This window comes from Calidris pugnax, unplaced genomic scaffold, assembly GCF_001431845.1.
Source record: "Calidris pugnax isolate Ruff unplaced genomic scaffold, ASM143184v1 scaffold54, whole genome shotgun sequence".
NCBI lineage: Eukaryota > Metazoa > Chordata > Aves > Charadriiformes > Scolopacidae > Calidris > Calidris pugnax.
In genome coordinates, this window is record NW_015090864.1 from 9309421 (window position 1) to 9334377 (window position 24957).

General features: G+C 36.7%; 1 protein-coding gene across 1 annotated transcript in view; it reads right to left on the reverse strand.

Moving 5' to 3' along the window:
• PTPRN2 (protein tyrosine phosphatase, receptor type, N polypeptide 2) overlaps positions 1–24957 on the reverse strand; it is a 644397-nt gene that overhangs the window by 468958 nt on the left and 150482 nt on the right. Inside the window, exon 3 of the mRNA XM_014945055.1 lies at positions 11470–11583. Within this exon, the coding sequence (XP_014800541.1) occupies positions 11470–11583 (114 nt within the window). The remainder of the gene's footprint in view (positions 1–11469; positions 11584–24957) is intronic.

Sequence of the window (24957 nt, forward strand, 5' to 3'; positions counted from 1 at the left end):
TTGGGACTCAGAGTCATTAAGAAGGGGATGGGATGAGGGGGGTCAGGTGTGGTAAGTAAGGGTGCTGGAGGATTAACTGTTTTGCAAATTTGCAACCCCTTAAAATTTTTTCAGAGTTGAGATGGACCCCTGTAGAGCTAATTTAAGCCTAGTATCAACAGAGCTGATAAGAGCACTTGAAATAACACCTCCATCCATATAATACATGCTGGCATTATCGGAACGTGGATCACCTTTCTCTGTACACATTGAGCCAAGCGGCATAAGAAAAAAGATCTACTCTATTAAGAGCAGACAGTAGACTTGTGCTAGAGTTTTCTGTGATGATTAGCTGCTAGCATAAAAAAAAAAAAGAGATTAATATCATCTCTTCACAAAGTTCAAAGGAGAAAAACTAGACACAAAGGAGAAAAATTAGACATGAGAAGAGCAGAGTCCTAGACAGAAGAAAACTGAAGAACAGGCCAACAGGGAGAAGGGCAAAGCCACGTGTGAGAAATAACAAACTGATATTTGCACATGTTGTTAGGTCACCACTCCACAGGGAGAAAAATAGAGTGGATTTAATAAACAATGAGACACTAATTTTAGAGCCAATATTGTTATGTTCACATATTTTTATATACTAATTTTGATACTGAAGGTATGTCTTTAAGACAACACAGTACCATGTCTATAATGCTATACCATCAATGCTTGGCTGAGCCTTCAAATAAACTTTTTTTCCATAAATCTGATGGTTCCTAAGGCAGATGTCATAAAGATGCATTAGTAAGGATGAAACAGTGAAATTTTTCAGAAAGATTTCAGCAGAACAGGTAACTGACCAATTTTATCTAAAATCTTAGAGAAACATGAAGTAGGATTTCTTATATACTAAGTGCTAGAGTTGAGCACTTAATTAGACTGTCAAATCTAGGAGGACCAGAAGTAGATTAAACTTTGGATACTTATATATAGTGATCAGACACTGCAGTGCAAGGGAAAGATTAGATGATCATAACTAATCTAAGTTTTAATTAAAATTTAAAAGCAGACAGGTTTTGCACTGCCCACAAGGGAGAAAAAGCTGAGTTCCACTGAGATGGGTTCAAGCATATTTTCCTCATTTCTGAATTGAATTTGGTATCCAGTCTTTCTAACGTTCTTCTCAGCTTAAAGAAAATTCTCCCATTTTAAGCAATGTACACTGAGGGCAGCATTCCATTTTTATTTATTGACTGGTGGAATTATCTCACAGGTTAATAAGATGGTACCAAGAAGTTTTCAGCGTCAACGAACACTTTAAGTTTCAAATCAGTGTATTCCTCTCCAAACATTCACTGCCCTCTGCTCAAGCCTACAGACAGTGTCCAAACAAAGTTCACTTCAATAGAAGGAAAATGAAGAATATCTTATCGTCGTCTCTCCCACATATATGCAAACACATGCTAATGTCTAATCTTGCAGAGATTTTCAAATGAAGATTGGTGGTAATGCCAGAGCTATAACTCAAAACATAAGATAATGCATTTTCCTTCCTATGTAGGGCTGATTGACTTATTCATTATGATTTCATTAGGTGGTGAGTTTAACCCCTCTTCTATTCATAAATTGTTTCCAATTCAATTCTGACTTCTCTAAAAGCATTCATTATTCATAAATATTTTATGAAGTGTTTAGGTGAACAATTTTAAACTTAATGAATTTTTTAATCTCTGTTTCTTTTTCCACTGGGAGTGACTGGCCCAAATCACATAGAACTGACCTTAGCAAATGCTTTCAGTGCATAGGGTTACTCGTTAAAGTTTGTAAATGTAGAGTTCTTTCTGAAATGAGAATAAACATAATAAGCTTATCAGGTTAGAAATTTAGGTATGATGAATATCAAATATTGTTTAAGTCTAAATATTATTCTTTAAAGAAGAAAAGTTGAAAACTTTAAAATTTTGCCTTTTTTTAGAAGAAAAACTACAGGAAATACCAGGAAGAGATTGAGAGGAAGAGACCCAAGGGGTCATTTTGCACAAGCATATTACACTAATGCTCCTCCTAGATAAGAAGAGGTTGCTGGCACTCCATGTACATGTTATCATGGAAAAAGAGCCTCTAGGAGCAGCAAGCAACCTGGGGGAGATGGAGGGGTTGGGAGTCTGAAGCAAAGGTTCCTACCTCAAGTGACCAGCTTGGGTCTCTCACAGCAGCAAACTGCCTGTTTATTTTTCCTGTGCAGGAGCAAGAGCAAGTGGGTAACAGCAGGGAGACCCCATGGGGGCAGGGAAGTGCTGTGCTTCCAGCTAACATATGGGGGGGCAGAAAAAGCAGGAGATGAAAGAAGGTGTTATATCTTGCTTATATATTTCCACTGCTGCTTAAATGGGAAAGCTGGAATGTTACAGAGAACAGACCTATCTCATGAGGAGTTACAAAGAGAAGAGGTACGTGGCTGAATGAAATAACTGAGCTTTTGATCATGTAGAGTTTTGAGATAGAGAAAAGTAATGCTCCCTAACTTAGTATTTAAATTTAAAAAAAAAATAGTTTATTAAAGACATAATGTGGTCCAAGGAGTGCCTCTTGGCTTGCTTTACTGCCATATTAACAAAATAATAAAATAGAAGTGATTCTAATAGTCTGTACTGGGCTTCATTGGGAGAATGGGCAGCAATTCAAAGGAGGATATTACACCTCTCTACTTAGCAGCAGTGTGGCCACATCTATACTATGTGTCCATTTTTTGATCCAGTTTCTTAAACTGGGGTTCGGTAAAGAAATTGAGACACTGGAGAAAGTCCAACAGATTGACTCATGTAACCAGTAAGAAGAGCTGCTTTTTGTATTGTGAAGATGGGGGGCTAAGTGTGGACCCTAGCCACCACCAGTGCAGCTTCCAGCAGTATGGAGGGCAGTTGAGAGGAAAACATAGTCAAATTTTCCTGCTTTTGGCTGATAGTAAAACAAGGGGCAAAAGCCGCAAGTTGTAGTTTGGGAGGTTTATGTTGGACATGGCCTCTTCTCTCAAGGGCTAGCCAAACAGGTCAAACTTTGGGTTTTAAAATCCCCTTCCTTGGAGATTTTGAAGGCTCAAGCAGACAACCTGATGTAGTTTCTGGTTACTCTGCTTTTAGCTAGAGACTGAACTAGATAACTTCCAGAGGTTCCATCCAGCCAGCACTTCAGAATTTCCTTTAAGCGTTTCCATTTATTTAACATTATTTGACTTGTAGTTGTTAATCCTTTCACATAAGAACAAAACCAAAGGAAATTATACAGTAACATACCCCAGTAATTTATCAGAAAGTCTTTTTCACTATGGACAGATATGTAATACTGCGTGTTGGTCATTTGCCATGAAGGACATAACAGCTCTCAATAAGGACCAATGTGGAAATTAAAGTTTGTGAAAAATACTCTGTCAAAAGATCTCACCTTGCAAATATAGCAATAAATGGCAATATAACAGCTCCTTGAAGACAGGAAAAAAAAAAAAAATCTTTCGCAAAACATATAGGGGTTGGAATAGCTCAGCAAATGCAAACTGTCTGGAAACTCAGAAAGTTGAGTAGCCAAGACATCATACAAGCTTCAGGCAGTTTCAAGTTCTGCAATTGGGCTTGTATGGAAACAGGCACGGGTCTCATCTGTGACTGTGTGTGACCTTCCTTGCATTCCTTACTCCCACAGTTAGCACAGACTTTTGTTCACCAGGGTTCTTTTTTAACATTCAAGTACAAAGACATTCCAATGTGTTACCAACCAGGCATTTACAACACTGTGAGGAAAAAGATAACACAAAACATGATTAAATAAAACTCTGTGATTATGGAATTAAGTTCTTAGCTAAGGTTAGCATACCTTTATCAGATTTAGATCATTTTATATTTTTAAGTCAGGCCATGGGATGCTATCTATAAGGGTGAAGTAGCGCTCTCAAGGGCAATATCTGGGATACTCTTGACTCAAATCTGTTGCTGCTTGTCAGCTGGCTGGAGCGTGATGGAGAAAAAAGCAGCTACAGTCCCTCTCCCTTTTAGACAATTGCTTTTTATCTATAAAACAGGTTTATCAGCACCCTGAGCCCATATGGTAGCACAATCCTCTCGACTCAGAATCGCCCTTATGCTATTCCCCTGTCCCACATGCTCTCCTCCTGCATTTCCTGCAGTATCTGAGGCTCCTCTCCCCATGTCCCAGCTGCAAAGTAAAATTACTGAACAGAAAATCAGTTCTGTTGTACCTCAGACCTGGGCACCCAGACAGCCTCCAGAACCAGACCAGCTCCAAAATACAGAAATAATGCATTGGCTGTGACTTATGTATGCAAGAGCCAGCTGCTTCTAAACAAATGGATAACAGCTGATTTTACCCCAGCAGTGACACTAATGCCTTTTCACTCCTCTACATAACTAGTGAGTTTCCAGGAAAGCATTTATTTGCCGTGGTGTACTGTGAGGTACACGATCTACCTATTGAGGTTTTGTATGAATAAGACTAAAATCATGATTTTGAAAAAGTAAGCCTAAATGTTTCAGAACTTAGAGTACCTATTATAAAGCTAAAAATATGTCAAACACTAGGTGTCATGAAGAGTTGATATCTTGAAAGAACAAGAGGCAATGTAGGTAGAAATAAAACCTGTAGATAAAGAAATGCAATGAATATAGAAATAGAAAAGGAAAACAAACTCCCTAGTAATAAACAAATAAGGAAGCAAACACTGGTAGTGCAATGATAAAAAGCAGTCTTGAGTTGAATATGTAAATGTGCTATAATTATAGATTAATGGTAAAAAACGGTATAATTGTTTTGGATATGCTATATTGCTATTCACAGTTTCTAAAAGTAGTATTATTAGAGAATACAGCAGCTAAAGAGGTAATCTCATGCCTGAATTGATATTTGCTGACATTCCAACTGTGGGAACAACTGATAATAAACTGGAATTTGATTTTTGTTATTAAGTGTATTTTAAAAATATATTACATACCCGTATAACTTTGAGCCTAGTATGCCCAGTCCAACAGTCCTGTGGAAGGTGTTAATTTTTCTAAAAGAATGATCTGAGAATAAGAATGAAGTTTGAAGACACACGTGACATCATTAACAGGGCAGCATGTTAATGAATAACCCAAATACAAAGAATTTCTGCTGTGAACTGTTGCTTGTTCTAATGCCATCCAAGGCCAATCAGAGGAGGCCTGGCAAGCTTGATCAGTGAATTCCAACCAGAACAAGAAGAGGCATCTTTAGGTTCTTCCACAGGAGGAAGAAACAGAGATGGTCTCCAAATTTCAAAGATCAGAAAGAGAAGAAAATGCAGAAGAACTAGCACAGAACGCTTCAGGGAAAACACTAAACATTAATGCAGAGGTTAAAATCCATGAGGTGCCACAGAGATCTTCAATACAAAGGCAGCAAGGCAGGAATTAATTGACAGCCTTTGATATTTGCATTATATTACCACTAATTTCTATGTTTCCTTCAGAAAAAAAGCTATAAAGTTATTTGGGCCACAAAGAATTTCATGTATTCTGATCCCAGTCAGCAATTGTCACTGCTAGTGGACAGAAACATGACACAAAGCAGACACACAGACCTTTTCTCCTTTCTATCAAACATATTAGTTAATGTGTTACCAAGAAACACAAGTAAAACCTCCTATTGATCATTCTTTTTAAACAAAAGGAATATGATGCTATTGGGTTGACATACCCATCTTCCAAATAAAGCAATATTCAAATTATGCAAAATCAAAAAGCTTTATACAACAGTGTTATGAACTCAGATAAAACTAAATATATATTTAAAAGTTTTCTTCTGTGCTTTCAGATATCTTTTCCCACAATACATAGAATCTGCTTTGCCCCTATAATTAATTTTTATAATGCAAATACATTCTTCACAAATATCAATTTCCTGGAAAGAACATTTTTCATAAATGTCTTATATGGCAAAGAGCAAGCCCATACCATATCAGATTACATCTGGTAAGCAGATTTCAAAGTGTATTCTCTCTGTTGTCTCTCAAAATAAAACTTCTTACTTTTTCTGGAATTCATTCTTTGTTTTATGAAGTTCTATTCAGGTTTTCAAGACCAAAAAATATCAATGGTGCTTTAGGACTTAACAAAGGTAGTTTTTTGCAACCTTTTCAGAGCGTTATTGTCCATTGAGCCAAAAAGCTAAGGCAGCGTGACAGTGATACCAGGAGAAGGTAAATACATCCAGTCCTGGCTGAGTTCCTCCAGTGTACCATGTCATGGGGTTTATGCTTCAATTCCTGGCTTCAGCAGCCATATAGGAGAAGAATTTGCTAGGTACACAGATGTCTGGAGCAAGCTGATGCCTGGGAAATTTGATGTAAATGCACTGCTCTATTCAAGTAAAACCATATTTTTTTTCCTGAAGGCCAAAAGAAGAGTTTGCCTTCCTTTATATCAATATTTCAATTTAAAGAAAGAGCTGTTTTCTCCTGCCTCTCTTGTTTTTAGCTTTCCATATACCTCCATAATGATGTGATAATCACCTTGAAAATATGTGCAAGAACTGCATTATTCCTTTTAAGTTTATTTCAAAACTGAGCTTATAAAGGTTTACTTTCAAGTCCGTTACCTTCATTGCAGTAACAAATGATACTTTGCCTTGAAAAATAGTCCTGACTGAAATATTTAGCAACCCCTTCGTACTTCACAAGCCGCATGTGACAAGCCACATTCATTTCAATTTTCAAGTTAACTGATTGTAAATCATTTTAGTTTTTAAAACAAATTTGCTGGAAGAGTGTAAAATTATTTCTAGCAAAGTTATATTAATCACCTTACACTTAACTGGTTAAAATTAATTTAGAACAAATATTTTTTTTCTCCCTGTCAAGAACTTTCTGGGTTGCAAAGAAGACAAATGAGGGAAAAAAGTGTTATTTTTTTTTTTCAAATAGTCTGTAAATTTGTTGCCTATTTCCACAGCCGATGAACCTCTCAATAATAACTTAGTGAGTTGAGCTAAATGAATTTAAGAGTGTACCCTACTCTTTTTGGTTCTCCTAATAACACTGTTGATATTTGAGTATCTTAAGCAGGATTTTCATCATAAATGTAAAAGAAATTGCTTTCTTGAAAGTAAAGTATAGAATGAAACGTTGTAGCAAAAATTAAGTAGCAGCAAGCACACTCAGGAATCATTTAGTAATGACTCCAACTTACATAAACAAAATACCCCAAACATTTATCTGATTTGTTTTCCAAATAGTCAAGCTGCACAGTTCCTGCAGTAAAGTGACAACAGCTGTAACTGAGTTAAAATTTAAGTAAAGCAGAAGACAGAAGCTAAACTACCAATTATTAATCTAAAATGTTTCTAATATCCTATTGAACTGTCCTAGAAACACGCACACAGCAAACACAAAAATATGACTTCTGGCTCAGAAGAACTGTATGCCACTAAGCACCTAACACTGAGAAGGTATGAACACTGTGAAATGTTTCTGTGGGCTTGAACTTTCCTTATGTTTTTTCCCTAAACATGCAGTGGCCACTCCCAGAGGCAGAATCTTAAGTCAGATGGACCTTGTGACCTGGAGCAAATACCCTTGTTCTGATGTCTTTAAGGAAGCATGTCCTCCAGGCTCCACCTCTGAGCTCACTCTTCTAGTAGTGCTCATTGCTACGGCAGCTGCACTTTCACAGAGTTGGTACCATGTTATCAGCTCAACTGAATCACTTGTTAGAAACTATTCTATGAAACAAATATAAATCCCTCTTGGAGTAAGGACCTTGATAAATACTTCTGTTCTCCTTTATTATTGTTTATGCTGATATTTCAAGTACCATTTATGCATTCATGCTTGTATTATGATGTACCCTGATTAGTCCTCCTATCTCATTCTCCATGCTTCTAGTCTTATAGGTCAATCATCAGCGTGAAACTACGTTTCCACAATCTTGCTGAGAATCTTAGTGATGCGATCACTTTGCCTTCATGGTAATATTGTTGGGACAATAAGAAAACAAAACATTTTATAATCTATTTAATCCATTTAAGTAAAAAAAAGTATTTCGTGCATTGTATCTCAGACAGGGGAGTGTATAGATGATTTATCATTCTTGGTATATTCCAAGAAGCATCTTCTCCCAAGCTGGACAAGAGGATGACACAGAAGATCAGCCACAGGGATAAATATTTCCATTTCCTTCAGGCACTACTCATTCACCCCTTTGTGCTGATACTTCCTTCATTCCCCTTTTCCAACGATTTAGTCCTATCTAAACAGCATCATTTTGACTGTTCTGTTTATCAGACAATGAGAAATTTTTCAACTCCTCATAAATTATAAAGTATAGCACTACCAATTTCAGAAAGTGATTCATCATGTTTCAGCAGCTGTGAGAAGGGCTTTTCCCATGTAGACAGTCCCATTTATAAAAACAGAATCTTCAGAAAATCTTCTTCATGAAGGGTGGTTTGAAAGATTTGACTGACTTAGGGACAGTGTGAGTGAAAATTCCATGAACAAGAGTATTTGAATGCTAACAGATCATTTCTTTGTAGCAAAGTCTAATATTCCAAGGCATTCATTTCTATCATCAATCTAGATAGTATAGACAAAGATAGACTCAACGTGTAAAGAAGACATAAAAACTATATCATTACGAAACCTGAATTCAATTTTAGTCAAAGTCCTTTATTAAACAGATTATCATCAATTGTGTCACTCATCCAAGACTCTTCCTATTATAGTAAACATTTTGAGCTGGAAGAATTGCAAGTGATATTTGCTATTCATATCATGTTGTCCTTTGTTTTATAGCACCTGACCATAAAATCTTCCATTTGAACCTTGATTCCAACCCAGGCAAATATGACTTAGAAATGATCAGCAAATAGGAAAGAAAGAGGACATAAATTTTATGAGGCTTTCTAGGGATTATTTTTTTTTAATCCTATGGAAATAGATATCAACAGATTATTGCTAGAAAAGAATAGGAAACTAGTAATATTGCAAGATGACATCAGGAAGGAAACAAAGAATAAAAACCAAGTCATGTTAGAAAAATAAATAAGTAAATAAAACCCTAGAAAATCACTCAAGTTAATAAGTATCTGGTCCTTAATGGTATATATATCTAATAAAAATCGAAAGTGCTCAATATAGAGATTATTCAAAATTTTACTTATCATGGAATTCTTCCAAAAGAAATTTGTCCTGCCCTTTACAGAAAGGAGAGAACAGATGTTGCCTCCTACCCCTTCCAGTGCAGCTGGGCATCACCAAGTGGAGATAGCTAGTATTCTTTTTGAAAAGACAAGACCTGGGTATTACATAGATAAAAGAAATTAGACCTCTGAAAAAGTGAAGCCCTTTCTTGAGGTTACCTGAAACATTTGTGTGGGCATCACAATGTCTTGCTTATCTATTCTGCAGAAACAGTCATTGTGTTTTGCACACAATTTGTAGAACAGCATTAACTGTGTAAGCGACCATCAGAACCAGCAAACATGACCTAAGGGCTGGATGTGTTATATCTGATAGCACCAGCAAGCAGCAGAGCCTTCTGCCTGAGCCACCTGATGTCAGCAATGCATTAATCTGATAGCCTGTATTGATTCTACTCCTTCCATATTTCTATCCTTACTAGACATTTCAGAATTTGCTAAGGATACTGAGAGTAAAAAAAACATAAGTGATTTTATCACATCAATCATTTGAACAAGGGCATTCCAGTATTCTATTATCTTTTACAGATATATTTAAGATTCTCATCACTGGGATACCCACAGGCCACAAAAACTGCCTGCAAAACTTTTACATCAGTTCAAAGCATATACAGATTTGTGTATGCACCTCTAAATGTCATGAGTAAGGAAAGATAAAAGCAAAACTACTTTCATTCTCCACCATGGTTTCAATCTGCGGGTTCCCTGTCATTCTCTTGCTATGAAAAAATATGAGGCAAGTCCAAATTTCAATGCCCCAGTTTTCTTAAATGAAGCATACTGCAGTTTACTGCAACAGATACATCCAGGGGGGTGGGCTGCTGATAACAGAGATCCTAGGGAAGGCTGGTTCATCGGAGGAGCACTTAGTAGGCAGAGGTCACATGAATTCAGCTGAACTACCCAAAATCTTATGGTAGTCAGGGAGGTGGAGACAGGTAAGTATCATTTGAGATAGCCTGAGGTATCCCACCAGCCTCTAGTGTGCCCCTCTAGAAGGGCATGGGTCTCCTGCAGGTCCTTCACCCCTAATGTCCCTATGGAGGAAGCTATACATAGGACTCATCCCCAATATTCGGCCAATGTAAATGACTGCTGGTTGTCCATGTAAGCATGATCAATTTAGACATCAATTTAGGTGCCTTAGTGAGATTAATTTTGCCCCCCTTCTTCTCTATATCCAAACAGTACTTTTCCACTCATACAATGTTGCCTTGATTAAATCATATTTTCATAAGTTTTCTTGCATAACTTAGCCTTTAGAAAATGACAAGCAAAAGAGCCACAAGTACAATCCACATGTAACTGTTAATCAGCCAGGAGTTACTACAATCAAGTTTTGCCGAGTTTGCTTCATTTGGATGGGCTGCTAGAAGGGAAATAAATCCTCTGAATTTTTTTTAATCCTCTAAATCAGTGGTTTCCAAACTAGAAGTACAGCCTCTAAGTATAATCATGAGCTTCCAAGAAACAATTTTTTTCTCATAATTTAACTAGCATCATGCTAATACACTATTGGTAGTTTGTAATTGAGATTGTAACTGGAAAATATTCAGGAACAAACACCCACACAGATGATACAAGTGCAAAATTAACTATTCCAACAGTCCTCTTGGAACAATTCAGGTCACAATGATTTCCTGGTCCTGCAGCTGTCTACAACACAGGTATATTTCATGTATTTGTACCTAAAAGGTTTGTTCACCTTATTGACTTTCACTTTATCCAAGTTTAAATTTGTTGGTTCATATTATGCCATTCAGAAGGTAGAACATCCTTTCCAGCTTTGGAAAGAGCAGAGATTAACTTCAGAAAGCTGAATAAAAATTAAAAGCAACACAGTACACAGCACTTGTAATGAAATCAGAACAGTTCTACGTATACAAATTCATCGGAAAGTTAAGAACTGTTTTTAGCTTGCTAGAAGTTGTGTGTTTTCTACCCATGCACCCTGCAAAAGTATACACAGCAAATTGTTTTTCTTCCCTGCTGATTTATTTATATGACACCAGTATTCATAGATGCTACAATTTTATCGTATAGAGTGTCAGTCACAGATACGCACTACACAAAAAGGAAGCACCTCTTCTGAAATTGCTTCACCAAGTCCTTGTTGCGGATTCAGTGAGTCATAAGGCTTTTTACTTTTATAAACTCTGTGCCACTGGGCCTGAAACACACTGTGTTTGAAAACTTCTGAAAACATCACCTCAGAAGGAGCACAAAATAATTGTAACCCCCAGTGCAACTAACCCTAGTCCAGAGTTTTTACTGTACCTCTCTGTGAGAGCTTCTCCAGGATGATCTTTAGGCGCTGAAGAACAGGGGGTGAAATGTCATATTTATAGATGTCTATTACTGGCACTCGCTGACATCTCCCAAATATTCCATCTGCAGGACAGAGAAAAAGAAAAGGAAAAACATACATTTCATTTTCTGAGAAAAAGAAATGTGTGATGAGATGCGCATTTCCAATGTATCCTAATTATACACCGAAGGAACCTTTTAAAAGACAGTTTAAAAAGCTATCAAAGGACTACTGAAGTCACAAGACAGGGTATTTTCTCCCAAAATAAATAAATACTGGAAAGAATATTAGTTGGAGAAAGATTCTATTGTACAAGTTATGCATACAGTTTATTTTATAAAGTAATTTCAGACTTCTGCTCCCAAATCTTTTAATGTAAGACTTCTTGTATTCAGTGGGAAAAAAAAAAAAAATAATGCTCAGTGCCTTCTATGTTGCAGATGAAAAGTGCAGCATCCAGAAATATAAATATTAATTTGCAGAAACGATGAGGATTTGCCGAAACATTTTTAATGCAGGAGCTGTGTGTTAGGCAATGGTAAATGAGAACTGAATCCATAATGGCTAGTAAAGGCTCATTTCAAGAAGTACCCTCTAATGAATGCAATAAAAGAAAGCTGCTCACAGAACAATGAGATATTAATGTGGCCTAATTTATTTAGCTCCATTCCATTTGTCTAAAATGACAGACTCTTCTCATCAATGTCTTTTCAAATCACACCTTCTAATTAATTTAGCTTCTTATTAGTCTTTATTTAGAGAATTGTTCATTTTGAGACAAGCTTCCTGTGTATGTGTGGGAGGAACGGGGAGTTCAAACATTCAAATTACCTTTCTCCCTTTCATACAAAAGACTAATTCAGAGCCTAGGTGCTTCACATACAATCTCACCATCTGCAATTCCAGGCCTCAGAGAAAGAAAGTGGTTTCATTTATTGTTCAAAACCGTTCTCTTCTATATAGTGATCCAAAGGAAGCAATTTAAATGCAACAAGTTTAATTAGCAAAATATTCTACTGCAGTACTAGTTTTAACACAGTAATTACTTCTGTTCTGATATTACATCTATGCTCAAAAAGGATAGTTACATCAGATTAGCAGGAAATAACAGTAAGTATTAATTTGTAAATGTCCATTACTTTCTCTGCTGCTTCACAGCGCTAAAAGACTACAAATGGGAACTACTGGCCCAGCTGTTCACTAAACACAAATAATGGCATAAAAGAAAATAAAACAATCCAGGATACAGAAAAGAGGCATTATTAGCCTTCACTGTTAAACACAAATACCTCATTGAAATTAGCCAACTTTTGCTTTCTTTGCCTTTCCAATCCCCCTGTCACTTACAACTGCCAAATTAAGTTAATCCAAATTAAAAACTTGCTTCTGAGTCTAATTTTGCTATTGGAAACTGGGTTTAATTTAGAAACTACATACACAGATCTGGTTTGTTTTTCTGCCATATGATGTATAAAGCAGCCTAACAGCATATTAAAATACACATCTCTGTTTAAAAACCTGTTGCAGTTGGAAATAAGCAAAGTATATAAATATCAGTCACTTGTAGATGGATGGATAACAGGAACAAATAAGGTACTGAATTCAGAAAAGAATAGAAGAACATTTTAGTGTTTAATTGTTCAAAATGAAACATGACTTGAGATAGCCAGCTCTATTTTGGAATACTACCACTACTGACTACAAATAATTACGACAAAATCTATGTTTATATAAATAATTAATATTCCATGATTTTTTAAAGATAATGTATCCTAAAAATAATTACAACTTTATTTTAAAATCCAGAAAAGCATACATATGTAGCATTAATTAAAGTTTTTTCATTAAGTATCATTTAAAGATAATTCAAAAGCTAATTCACTCGGTAACTCTGAAAGAGACAACCTTTTTTTCTAAAACCAGAATTTTCAGAAACCTTTAACATACTGTCTTTGAATAGAACAAAACCTATTTAAATTCTAAAATTAACAATTAGCATGAGTCTGAGCTGCATTATACAATCTAGCCAGAAACACTAGGACTGCTTAGGGAGAAACTGCAAGTTACTTTGGCTTTTGTACTTGAAATATGGGCATAATAAGCTTTGAAGAGGCTGCAATCACAAATGGTGCTCTGCTCTGCTAAATGCAGTACTAGGAGAGTTGAGAAGGAGCACTATGCCCCAAGGAGCGGTTGGCAAATACCATCTCTAAAATACGGAGGGTCTTTATAGCAAGGATTACAGTTGGACTGGAGTTGTGCAAATAGTAGACTTCATAGTTTAGTTCAGTAGCTTTTTTTTAAAAAGTAGGAATTGTCCCAGTGTTTTTTCTATTTGGGATTTTTTTTTTTTTTTTTTCTTGGGGTTGTTTTATTTGCAGGGGTTGACATTTTATTTTTCATTTGATTGCAAGGTTTCTGTGGCAAGATTTAAAACCAAAAAAATTAAATTGAGGTTTAGCGTTCAATTTTCAGGGTTCCTCTACATTAAACCTTCTGAAAATTACATAGATTGTGGGGAACAAGAGGCAGAGACAGCAATTTTACAAAAAAAAAATATATTTGTTACAGTTCCCCCTCTTTTTCTTTGCAAGAAATCTATTTGGCAGATGTGGCCCAAATTCAGAAATGGCTTTGGTCCAGCACAAACTTCGTTTTCACTTAAATTACAGCTAATGTTTAAAAACTGTCCAGCCTCATCTGCCACTGACTCCCCAAAACTACTGTGCTCTTTACAGTGAGTAAATACTTGGTGCATCATTCCAGACCAGCTGCCCCCACCGCTGGCACAGGGTGATGTGGGTCTGTTGCAGAGTGCTGGTGTCTGAGCACCCTTCCGTGCACCCATTTGACCTCAAACAGCCTTTAATGAGCAAACTGCCCAAAGTTGTCATGAAGCAAAAAGGAAAATGGAAAAGCTCCCAGATTGTAGAGTAAATGTCATACAGCAGAGGAAGTTCAAAGCATGAGTGATGCTTTAATAACTGCCATCCACTGTGTGCCTATAGCCGTTAAGAGTGTGTTCTTACTGAACTTTGATTAAAATTGTATTCTGAGAAGGAAAGTAATATGCAAAAGACATCTGCTCTTTACACATGCCCAGAATGATGGAAGGTTGAGACAACCGATCAATATACACATATGGTTGCTATTAAAGTGCTATCATTTGCTAACTGTTAGCAAAAAGTAGTATCTGAAATTTCCATAGTAATATCTTATAAGTTATACTTAGACCTGGAAACATCTGCGTTAACAGCATGGTAATGTTGACTTTTAGACGGCTTCTAGATTTGTTTCCAAAGAAAAGACTAAAACAGAAGAATAATATACCCAAGGAGACAGTGAGATTCTTCTTTATGTATTTGGCTATTTCAGTAATAAGTTCAATATTTGAGAAAAAATGCAAGCATACAGTTTTACAAGCTGCTATTTAAAATCTTCAATTTTGACAAATACATATTACTAAGATGCTAACATTAAAAGACACAAATTTAATGTAACCCAGGTGCCCAAAAAGATCTCAAATAATGGCAGATTTAATAGAGACAGTACCCCGGAGCATGATACATGTATTTACACTGAATATTTATCAACTTCCAGTGAAAAAAATACAACTGATAGATTAAACAGTGAACAAGTCAAAACACAAGTTCTGAAAGGGTGTTTTTGGGGAATGGTTAGAAACAAATGGAAAACTCCCATCTTAATTCATTATTTTTGGTCTATTTGTGGACAAAAATAGTGGATATTTATGATATCTATTACTTACTGAGGAAGGAAGGACCATGTTACATTCATGACTGACATCTAGGTACTGAATTACATAAAGGGAGAGCAGTAAAAAAATCTAGTTTGAAACACAGCTTGAAAGAGTTATGCCAACAGGTACAGTCGGTAAGACAGACAGGCATCATGTGCTTAACAGGTACTAAAAAAGTCTTTGGAAGCTTGCACTGAGTGACCACCTTCACCTTGAAGGCAAGACTATTTGTGGACCATTGGTTCATTCAATTAATTTTAAGTAGTGTTTCCTACAAAATAAACCCAGTGTATAATAAGCTGTCCTTGGCTAGAGAAACATATCCCATCCTGGAAGCACCAAGTATGGCGAATCTGACAATTGAAACTAAGGTGAATACAAGACTTGGCACAGTTTTGAGTAACACCAGTGAAAAAAGAATGAGTTCTTTTTGAGTGTATTTTGCTACTGAGCAAAGCTATGAAGACTGGTAGCAACACTGGAGTTTGTCTGTGGGCTGATGAGAGCTCGATAGATGTAAATTAAAGATTGTGTTCTGCAGTAATTAATTATTTAGATCTACATGCAGTGAAATTTTCACATGGTGGTGATAAGCGACCTTTGCAAAGGAGCTTTCAAGCAGATGCTTTGAACCCAGTTCTTCTGCTCTTCAAACTTCCTGCAGCAGCTGGAAAGCAAGCGGCTCTCCAGACCATGACAGTATTCACATACCTGGGGTGACCAACGTTTCAGCTTTGTTACCCTAATTACCTGACTACTCTTAAAAAATTATAAGGTACAGCTTTGTGTAAAATGTACGGTTTTCCCCATATTGTAGGCATTGTGCTTTGTTCTTCTGCTGTAACACAAACAAGAAAGTCCATAGACCCAGCAGTGTGCCAAATGGCATCTACTGCCACCTTTGACTGTATTCTTTATTAAGATAAAATATAAAAATTGCAAGATTCTTTATTAAGATCTTGCAATTAATCAGATAACTTCTTCTAATGTTTCTGCAGAGTTTTCATTGGGCATTGTTCTTCTCCAACTTAACCTTCTGTAAGAAAAGGATTGTTTCTTCTCACTCAATACAGACATTATTTCACATTCCTTCCCCCATCTATTGGTTTAAGGTGCTGTAAGGTCCAAGAGTAGTCCAGAACTAATGAAAAGGCTGGTGCTTGATGTCTTGCAACCCATGGTTACAGCCTGAGTTGCCTACTGGGAAGATTAAATCATGTTCCAATGAGAAGCATAATATTTGCATCTCAAACGTCTCATGATACTGGAGTTCAAGGTCACAGATGTTAAAAGTTTTAGGAAGTATGAATAAGATTGTTAAGGTATTTTACTCTTCTCTCTCTGTTATTTTTATCCAGCATGGTGTTTGTTTTCAAAATCTTTTTCCAAAAAAATATAATGTTACAGTTCTGTGAAGAGGACATTAAGTTGCATACCAGGAGGCTTATTTCAGAAGACATAGTCCACAAATCCACATTCAACATTTACAAGTAAGCTCTTCAGCAAACAGCATATTTTTAATATTCCCTTTATTAAAAAAAGATTTGTTCATAATTTATACCTCTACTTTTAAATTCTCTTTACAAGTGAAGTAGAGATCATACAGATAGAGCAACAGTGGCTTCTACAGTGTCATTTCTCATGCAATGTTTCGAAAAATATTACTCCAATGCTTTCAAACAGCAAATGCTTACAAGTCTCACTGCAGCAGTTCGTCAGAAAAGCTGCTGCTTGCAATCCCGGTTAACTGCATCGCAAACCTGCAGCGCTCCACGGAGAACGCAGCCTTCCTAGGAGGGAGGCGATCTCCCCGCGTTAAACTTTTAAAGCCTTTTTACCATTTCATTTTGCTTATCCCTGTGCAGCCTCAGTAGTCCTTGGCTATTTCCGTTTCAGAGCAGTAATAGTGGCATCTAGTGGACAGTTTGGTGCTCAGGGATCACTCCTGGAGCACACACTATTCACCACCGAAATTTATTGCTTTCAGATCCATTTGACATCATCTGGAATACACAGGTCTACAGTTACAGCCCCCCTCAGCCTTCCTTATCCATACGGCTGATAGGCATGTGGAAATTTTTAAGGCAATTATTTAACATTAAGAAATACAATGCCAAAAAAAAAAAAAAAAGGTAAGATAGTTGTTTCTAGAAGTAACGCGTTATTAAGACAAGTACACAAAGTGCATACAGATTGTTTTAAAAATAGTATGTGGTGCTATTCTGCTTTTGCTACTGTGTAAGGCACAAAACATTCATTATGCAAGGAAAGTAAATCCTCAACTCTAAATAAAACACAAAGCACATTTTTTTGGTAAATTTATATTGTAGATTTAACAGAAACACCACAGGAAGCAGAAAACAGCAATGTAAGATTTTCTTAACTTGAATTATTTTTCTTATCCAACAAAAAAATGCAGCAGATACTCTTATGAACTCTTCCTCAGCTACTTAATAAACTGCTGCTTGGAAGGCAAAGGTAACCTTGTAAATTCTGCAGAAAGCCAGACCACTTTACAGTCCTCCTCATGGGGAGCTCCAAACAATTCCTCACCTCTTTGGGCACAGATATTTAAGGATAAAAGTTGATGGCCCATCTGCTTTCAACCAAAAAAAAAATTAAAAAATGCAAAAACTAAAACCCAGAATCCATTTCTGCTGATTGAAAGAATTGGATGGCTGTTAGTGATTATGGTAGTGCTAGTATTAAAAGTTCACATTAACAGCAGCATTAGTTAGCTGTTGTGCAAACATTGTGATAGAGATGGGATTTGCAAAGATCCAAATGATCCCGAGGCACATCTGAGAGCAAATAGCTCCTCTGGGGTTTACAGTCCCCTTGGCTCAAGGACTAATTCTGAGACCAAGTTCTGGAGGACTCTCTTCTTCTTTCATCAAAGAAGGACATACCCTTCAACAGAGGTGAAATACCACTTTAGGAACTATTTCTGTGCTAACCTGTTAATTTATGTGGTGGATTGTATGGTCCCAAAATATTATGCACACTTTCACTTGAGACGTTTTCTGAAGTTTCAACAGAAATATGTAAATTGTAGAGAAAGTAACTAAAAAATCCTGCTCTCTCTTGAATACAGCAAAAGGAGGGAAGGAAAGGACCACGAAAAAGCTAGTACAGTTTAACAAAGCAAGAGAGGAGCAGGTTCACCGTGAAAAGAAGCGCTCCCTGATTCCAAAAAGCCTCTAAGTTAAGTTATTCAGCTAAGAGAATGAGAGGTGAGGATTTCGATCCTTACTTTCTGCGATTCAGAGCACAGAAATGAACCTCAGTCTTAGCAGGTCATACACAGGCCTCCCAGCCACAGAAATAGTGGCCATGTCTTGGGAGGAAAGGGCAGGAGGGAGTTTAAGGAAAGGAAAAAGTAGAGATTAAAAGAAAGCAAGTCTTAAATTTTTGCTGCTAGACCTAGTGTTCCAGTTGAATAATGCTTGAAAATCGTTGTACTTCTTCAAGAATCAAACTTAAATTTTCCACAGCCTAGGTAACTATGTGGAATGAAAGCTATGGTTTTTGGCTCTACGATGAGGACAAGAAAGGATGAAAAGGCAGTGACTGAATCAATATCTTCCACATCCAAATGACCGCTACAGTTTGTAAGCTACAGAAACCATCTGCCTCTACTTTTGATCACAGAAAAAAATCCAGACTTGAGAAAACCTTTAACAAAAACCCAAGAAGCTCTAACTGTAAAATATTAAGAGTAGTTTTCTAAGAAAAACTATATATTCAATATTAGTTATGATGTCTGTAAGAAAAAAGAGCTTGCCATCAAAACCATCTGAACAGCAACACCTTTTTTTGTCAATACTGGTACTAAAGAAGAAAGAGAGGAAAGACTTAAACATATAAATCTTCCTCCAAGGGAAAAATACTTTAGATTCAAGAATAAGTCATGTATTAGTAAGCTTACAATAAAGCTATCTCTTTTTCTGTAGCGTGTTTAGTCATTGGACTGCAAGACTAGCACGTAAGTTTACTACAATGCTATCTCACTACTGAGAAATATGAGCCCTGTAACCACATCCCATCTAGAAAAAGCTATTTTTTCCCAGAAGAAATAACGAACACTGCACCAAATTCTGACCATATCACTACCAGAAAGATATGAATAGACTAGAGAGGTTCAGAGAAAAAGCAAAGAAAGGAGGTAGTCACATAGATCCTTAAGCACTGAATTATCTGATTCTTTACAGGAAAAGACTAAAAGTTTATGCAACCTGGTTGATTAATTATTTATGACATTACTGGGAGAAATGGAGTGAAAAGGCAAAAATGAACACTCCGAATCAGAACAAGCTTCAAGCAGACAGAAACTATTCTGAAGCTGTTCAGCTCCCTCTTGGAAGAGTAATGGAGCTCCTATTGCTTGCACTGTTTAAAATTAAGCCAGAGCAATGGGGAATGATGAAACATGAACAATTCTTTTTTTACTCAATATGCATTTATGAACAGGGGTTATTGGAGGGACTAAAAATTTATTTATGGAAGCAATGAGATGCAAATATACTAATGCTTATTTATGCACACTAATTTTCCAAGTATCACTGAGATGTACTTCAGTCACTTCAAGGATCCCCATTAGGTTTTCGGTTGGTGCCAAGAACCACTTTGGTGCTGGCAATGTCTTCACTGTGTGATCAGACTGTAACTGCTCTTGCATCTGTATTCCCAAGGCAAAAATAACTCTGCAAGGAAACATGTTCAGCAAAATGGATTTCTGCATTAATTTTCATTTTGTATTAAAAACAAAGTGGTGAAAGTTTTAACTTGTGCTGTCTAAGTGCCAAGAGCTTATATTTTAAGAGTTAGTTATTACGGGTTTGCAGGAGACAGTGTTCTCGTGAAAACATGACTAATGACCATTCCATTCATATTCATCAGATGCAACATCTATAAGTTAGAGCAAACTTGGCTTATTTCTGACCTTTGCCAAACCTGAAGCTTTCTAGATCTTTGCAGGACAATATTTATTGAGACAGCAGATTACTTTTATAATCTGAGCTACTGAATTTATTCCTAATGGAACTGACTTCAGACATGCATGAAATTACAGTAATAAAGATCTCCATCTTGTTCCCGAGCTGCAAAGTCTTACAAAAATTATGGAAAACTACATTATGCCAACCTGAATACATCAGCAGAAATTTCAAATGCATTCCTTTATGAAGGGGGGGGAACCTTTATAAACTAGGGTAACTTCACAGAGCGCTGCACCCAGTGGACTGCTTAAAACTGCTTGGAGCTATCTCAGCTATCTCTGCACCTTGTATGAAATATCAGCACAACTAGAGAAGCCACAGCACATCAAGATGACATGTGCTTGGGCAGCTTATGCTTGGGCACTGGAACAGCCAAGAACCTCACCTCAAACTTTGACAGAGGGTTGCTAAAGTTTCTGCTGAACAGTCTGGAAAGTGTGAAAAATCTGACAGTTTTCAAGCAAACTATGCTTTAAAATAGGCTAAATATGATGTTACATACCTAGGATGACCCATTAGAAGCTGACCCATTAGAAGAAAAATTTCTATCACAATGAATTGGAGGTCCGGCTGCAGCTGTCCCCCCACCATGTGACAGAGCCTGAGCGCTGCCCGTAGCTTTGCTAACGACAGTAGGTGAAGGGCATGAGACATTACAGTTCTCCTTGCTTGGTTGAGACCCCAGTGTTCAGCCTGAGACAAAGCCAGGGCAAAAGCACTAATAACATTTGAGGATATATGAACATGACAGCAAAAAATCTGGAATAAGGAGATGATGTCATTCAGTATGCAGCATTGATGAGGTCAGTGTGGGAATACAGAGTTCTGGTGTCCAAATTTTAAAACGAGCAATAAATTTTGGAAAGAACATTGAGAGAAGCAAAAGAGATTATCTACGGGCTGGAAAAAGCCCTACGGTGAAATGCATTTTCCAACACAGAAGTGTTCAGAATAGAGGATGATCTTTTGTCTCTGTAAGTAAGCCCGCAGACAGATGAAATGATATGGGAACAGAGATCTTGGAACTGGACTGGGAGCAGTTTCAGAAATATTTCATTCCCCTCAGTTTTGTGCATTCCTGTTCATAACAACTTTTAAGACTTGTAATGTCTGAAATTACGATAAAAATGAATCTGAAAAGCAAGACTTTTCTGCTTTTGCAAGAGACTCCCCAGTGCATGTGAAATGTGCAACCCCAAACTGCTTCCTATTTTATTCATGGAATACATACCACTATGGGAAATATTTAACATTTGCCTATACTTATAAGTTGCCATGTGCTTTTTAAAATACTGCATACAATTAAAAGCCATTATTTGACTGGAGTTTGGTTTAATTTAAGCTGCTCACAGCTTTAGACTCCCCTGCAATTTGAATGGTTAAGAACAGAAGTTGTATACTCAGCATATATACTTCTTAAGAAAATAAGTAAGAATAATTTTGAACAAAGTATTCATGCTACAAAAGAAGGAAATAACAGTTCATCAAAGATGCAAAATAAAAAAAAAAAAACCAACTTGAAATCCAGGACTACAAGATCAGCAAAAATATCCACTGAAATAATATTTTACTAATGAGCTCTATGCCGTATCTTTCTAAATTTCTCCCTCATACTATATTGCTTATGAAGTGTCAGATTCTTGCCTGGGATAACAAAACTACAGAGAAAACAGAATATCTGGGTTTTGTCTCTTCTTATACACCAGCTGAATGGTCTTGCAGGCAGAAAACATCACATTTTCTTTAGTATGTTTTGATAGAGCTAACAAAAAAAATTGCAAACCATAGCGAAGGAAAATGCGTCTACCCAAAATCCGTTATTCTGAAGCTTCTGTTGCATTACTGAAAATAATAACACACATGTAAATAATATTGCTGAACTTATGACACTTATTAGATAGATAACTGTTCCCCTGGATCTCTGCACAAAAACCACTTCTTAAGCGTGTCACCTCAGATTTTCAGGCTTCTGCCAGTGCTTTTCCATTCCTGTTATTCCACCAGCCATTCCACTATGTTATTCTACCAGTTATTCCACTATGCTCCCGCTCTGGCCAGCAGAAAGGTTTGTAAAGGGACAGCATCTCCAGGGTGGTGGTATGGACGGCATCAAAGACCTCTCAAAGGCAAAAACATAAACAGAACTGCACACTCCCCGATGAAAGCATAAGGATAAACCAACATTTTAAAAATGTGAGAGGAAAAAGAAATGTGAATCCTAGGGCAGGAAAAAGCCACCAGCTGCTATTGCTTAGCCACATTTCAGCTCTAATTTTCCAGTCAAAAAAATGCTTCTGTAACTTGGATATACCAAAACTAGAAAGATTTCCAAGCCATATATATGCCAGATATAAACAGTTTCCAAGACATTTTTGTTTAATCTACAATAGCATTTTCTCCCAAAGGCATCAACCAAAATAGTCAATTATTTTGTCTTTTAATCCAACTTCTGCATATCTAGTTACCGCAATAATTTTACAGCGCATTTAGTTTATGTCTTCACTGTCAATAAGATCAGGAGCCAGAGACAGCTGTTAAAAAAATTTGCTACTATTTTCAGTGTTTATGAATGGGCAATGTAAGAACAGGACAACACATTTCTCTCACGTCTTTCAAATAAAAGATGAAGATCACCCTTCCAAATAGAAATGTTCGCCCCCAAAGTACAATCCAAAAAATAACCTGCAAATTTTAATAAATTCAAGATCTTAAAGTCAGCACCTTAAGTCTTTTGCACAAACTTCATTTGCCACAAAGTTCATATTCAGCCGAAACCACTGACTGCTGTCATATTTGGTGCAACTTGTTATGGGTGGAAAGATAAGCAGCAGGGCAGCAAAAAGAGGAGGTTTATCTATGGCAGCTAATCTCCTCAATCAACAGCACTCAGCTCTGCTTAACAGCCGTTGCCAAGTAACCGGGACCAGCTTTTCTTATCGGCTTCATAATGTTTCATTGACTATTCAGACTAGAATAGAAAGCTATGACACTCAGGGTTATAAGCAGCACAAAATGAAAATGGCATATTATGTGGTATGAAGAAGAGAAATCTTTTAGCCCTCACCTTATCTGGACACTGACTGTTATGCAAAAAAAAAAAATAGCATCTATCATTTTCTGCTCTGCTTATTTTAATATCACAAAACAAACAGAAAAATATATCTAACATAAACAAGATTATTTTTTTTAACATTGTTGGCAGGTCCTCAGCAATTCACTGACATTACTGATACCTCTTATTCAGAGAGACAAGGGTTACGCAGATCCCTATTACACTACTGAAAAGCAAGCGCTTGCTGCTTATTCTAAAGCTATTGCAGCAGCTTCAATGCAGTGAGAGATGTCTTCTCACAGCAGGTGGGATATTCCTCAAGCCTTGATAACCATGACCAGAATAAGACAATCTATGCAAAACTGACAACATTACATTTCTTTAACAGTATTACTACTTCTCTCTCCTGTCTTCATCTCCGCACAGATTCTGATTTTTTGTTGGAATATTGATACTCCTCGTGTACTAGAGCAGAAAGAGCAAAGCCTTATTGCACCTCTTCTGATTATGATTTTTTTAGTATAATCACTTTTTCTGAATATCTGGTTACTGAAATTTAAATCTGAGGCCATCCAGAATTATGATGAATTGTAACTGCCATTGTATTTGCAAGTTATAATCAGCATGTACAGATTTATATCATTACCTGACACAGGAAAAAGTGATAAATAAATAAGAGAATATGCTTAGACACATTCACTGTATCAGAGATCCTAATGATATACTGCCCAAATTAGAAAATAAATTTGTTTACCTTTGTTCCACCCTAAAGAATGACTAACCATCGCAAAGTCACCATATCCAGGGAGCTATGACCTCTCAAAGTTTTGTGTTTGATGTATATACCCATGCCCAGAAAATTAAAGGAATATCCCGCAACAAATTTTACACTCAGGTAATTCTCTTTCACACAGATTTCAGCTTTGGATTTAAAACAAGTATTTACAAGCATCTGAGGTTGCAAATATTTCTGAAGGATGTCATGTTACCCAGTCTCTTTCTGCACAAACTCCAATACATTCAGTTACTGTTAAGCACATGCCTAAATTTAAATTAAGTGTAAGTCTCCCAGATGGTAATGGGAATATTTCCATGCTTAAAAGTAACTATTTGCTTAAGCAATTGTCTCTACTGCAGCCTCAGTGTTCCATGGCTGTCTTGCTTTTCCAAAATTTTAGAAAAACCTGAAAAAATTAAAAGCAGTTACAAAACTTCGCAAGTATCATACCATACCCTTCAGGAAAATTGAAAGCTTTGCTCTATTATGGAGCCCATAGGATGAATATAATCTACTGAAGCAGAAACACACCTTTCCTTGGCACTGAAGTTTCCTATGCGGATGTGATTTCAATGTAGTGACTGAGCTGAGGTTGAAATGTCTTATGTGATCATGATACGGTGTGATATGGCTACGGGCTCTCTTACATTAGAATGGGATTGATGAATTCATTTCACAAAGGCATAATTGCCAGTCTTCCTTTGGTGAAAAATACCTTCTGAGCTATACTCCCAAAGCTCACCACACTCTCACTAGTAAACCTAAAGTTTTATCTAGACAATGTGTTTAGGTGACCTACAGCAGGGTTATCAACTACTCCACATAGTCACCTCCTTCCATTTTTCATCATTAATGAGAACGGACAAATGT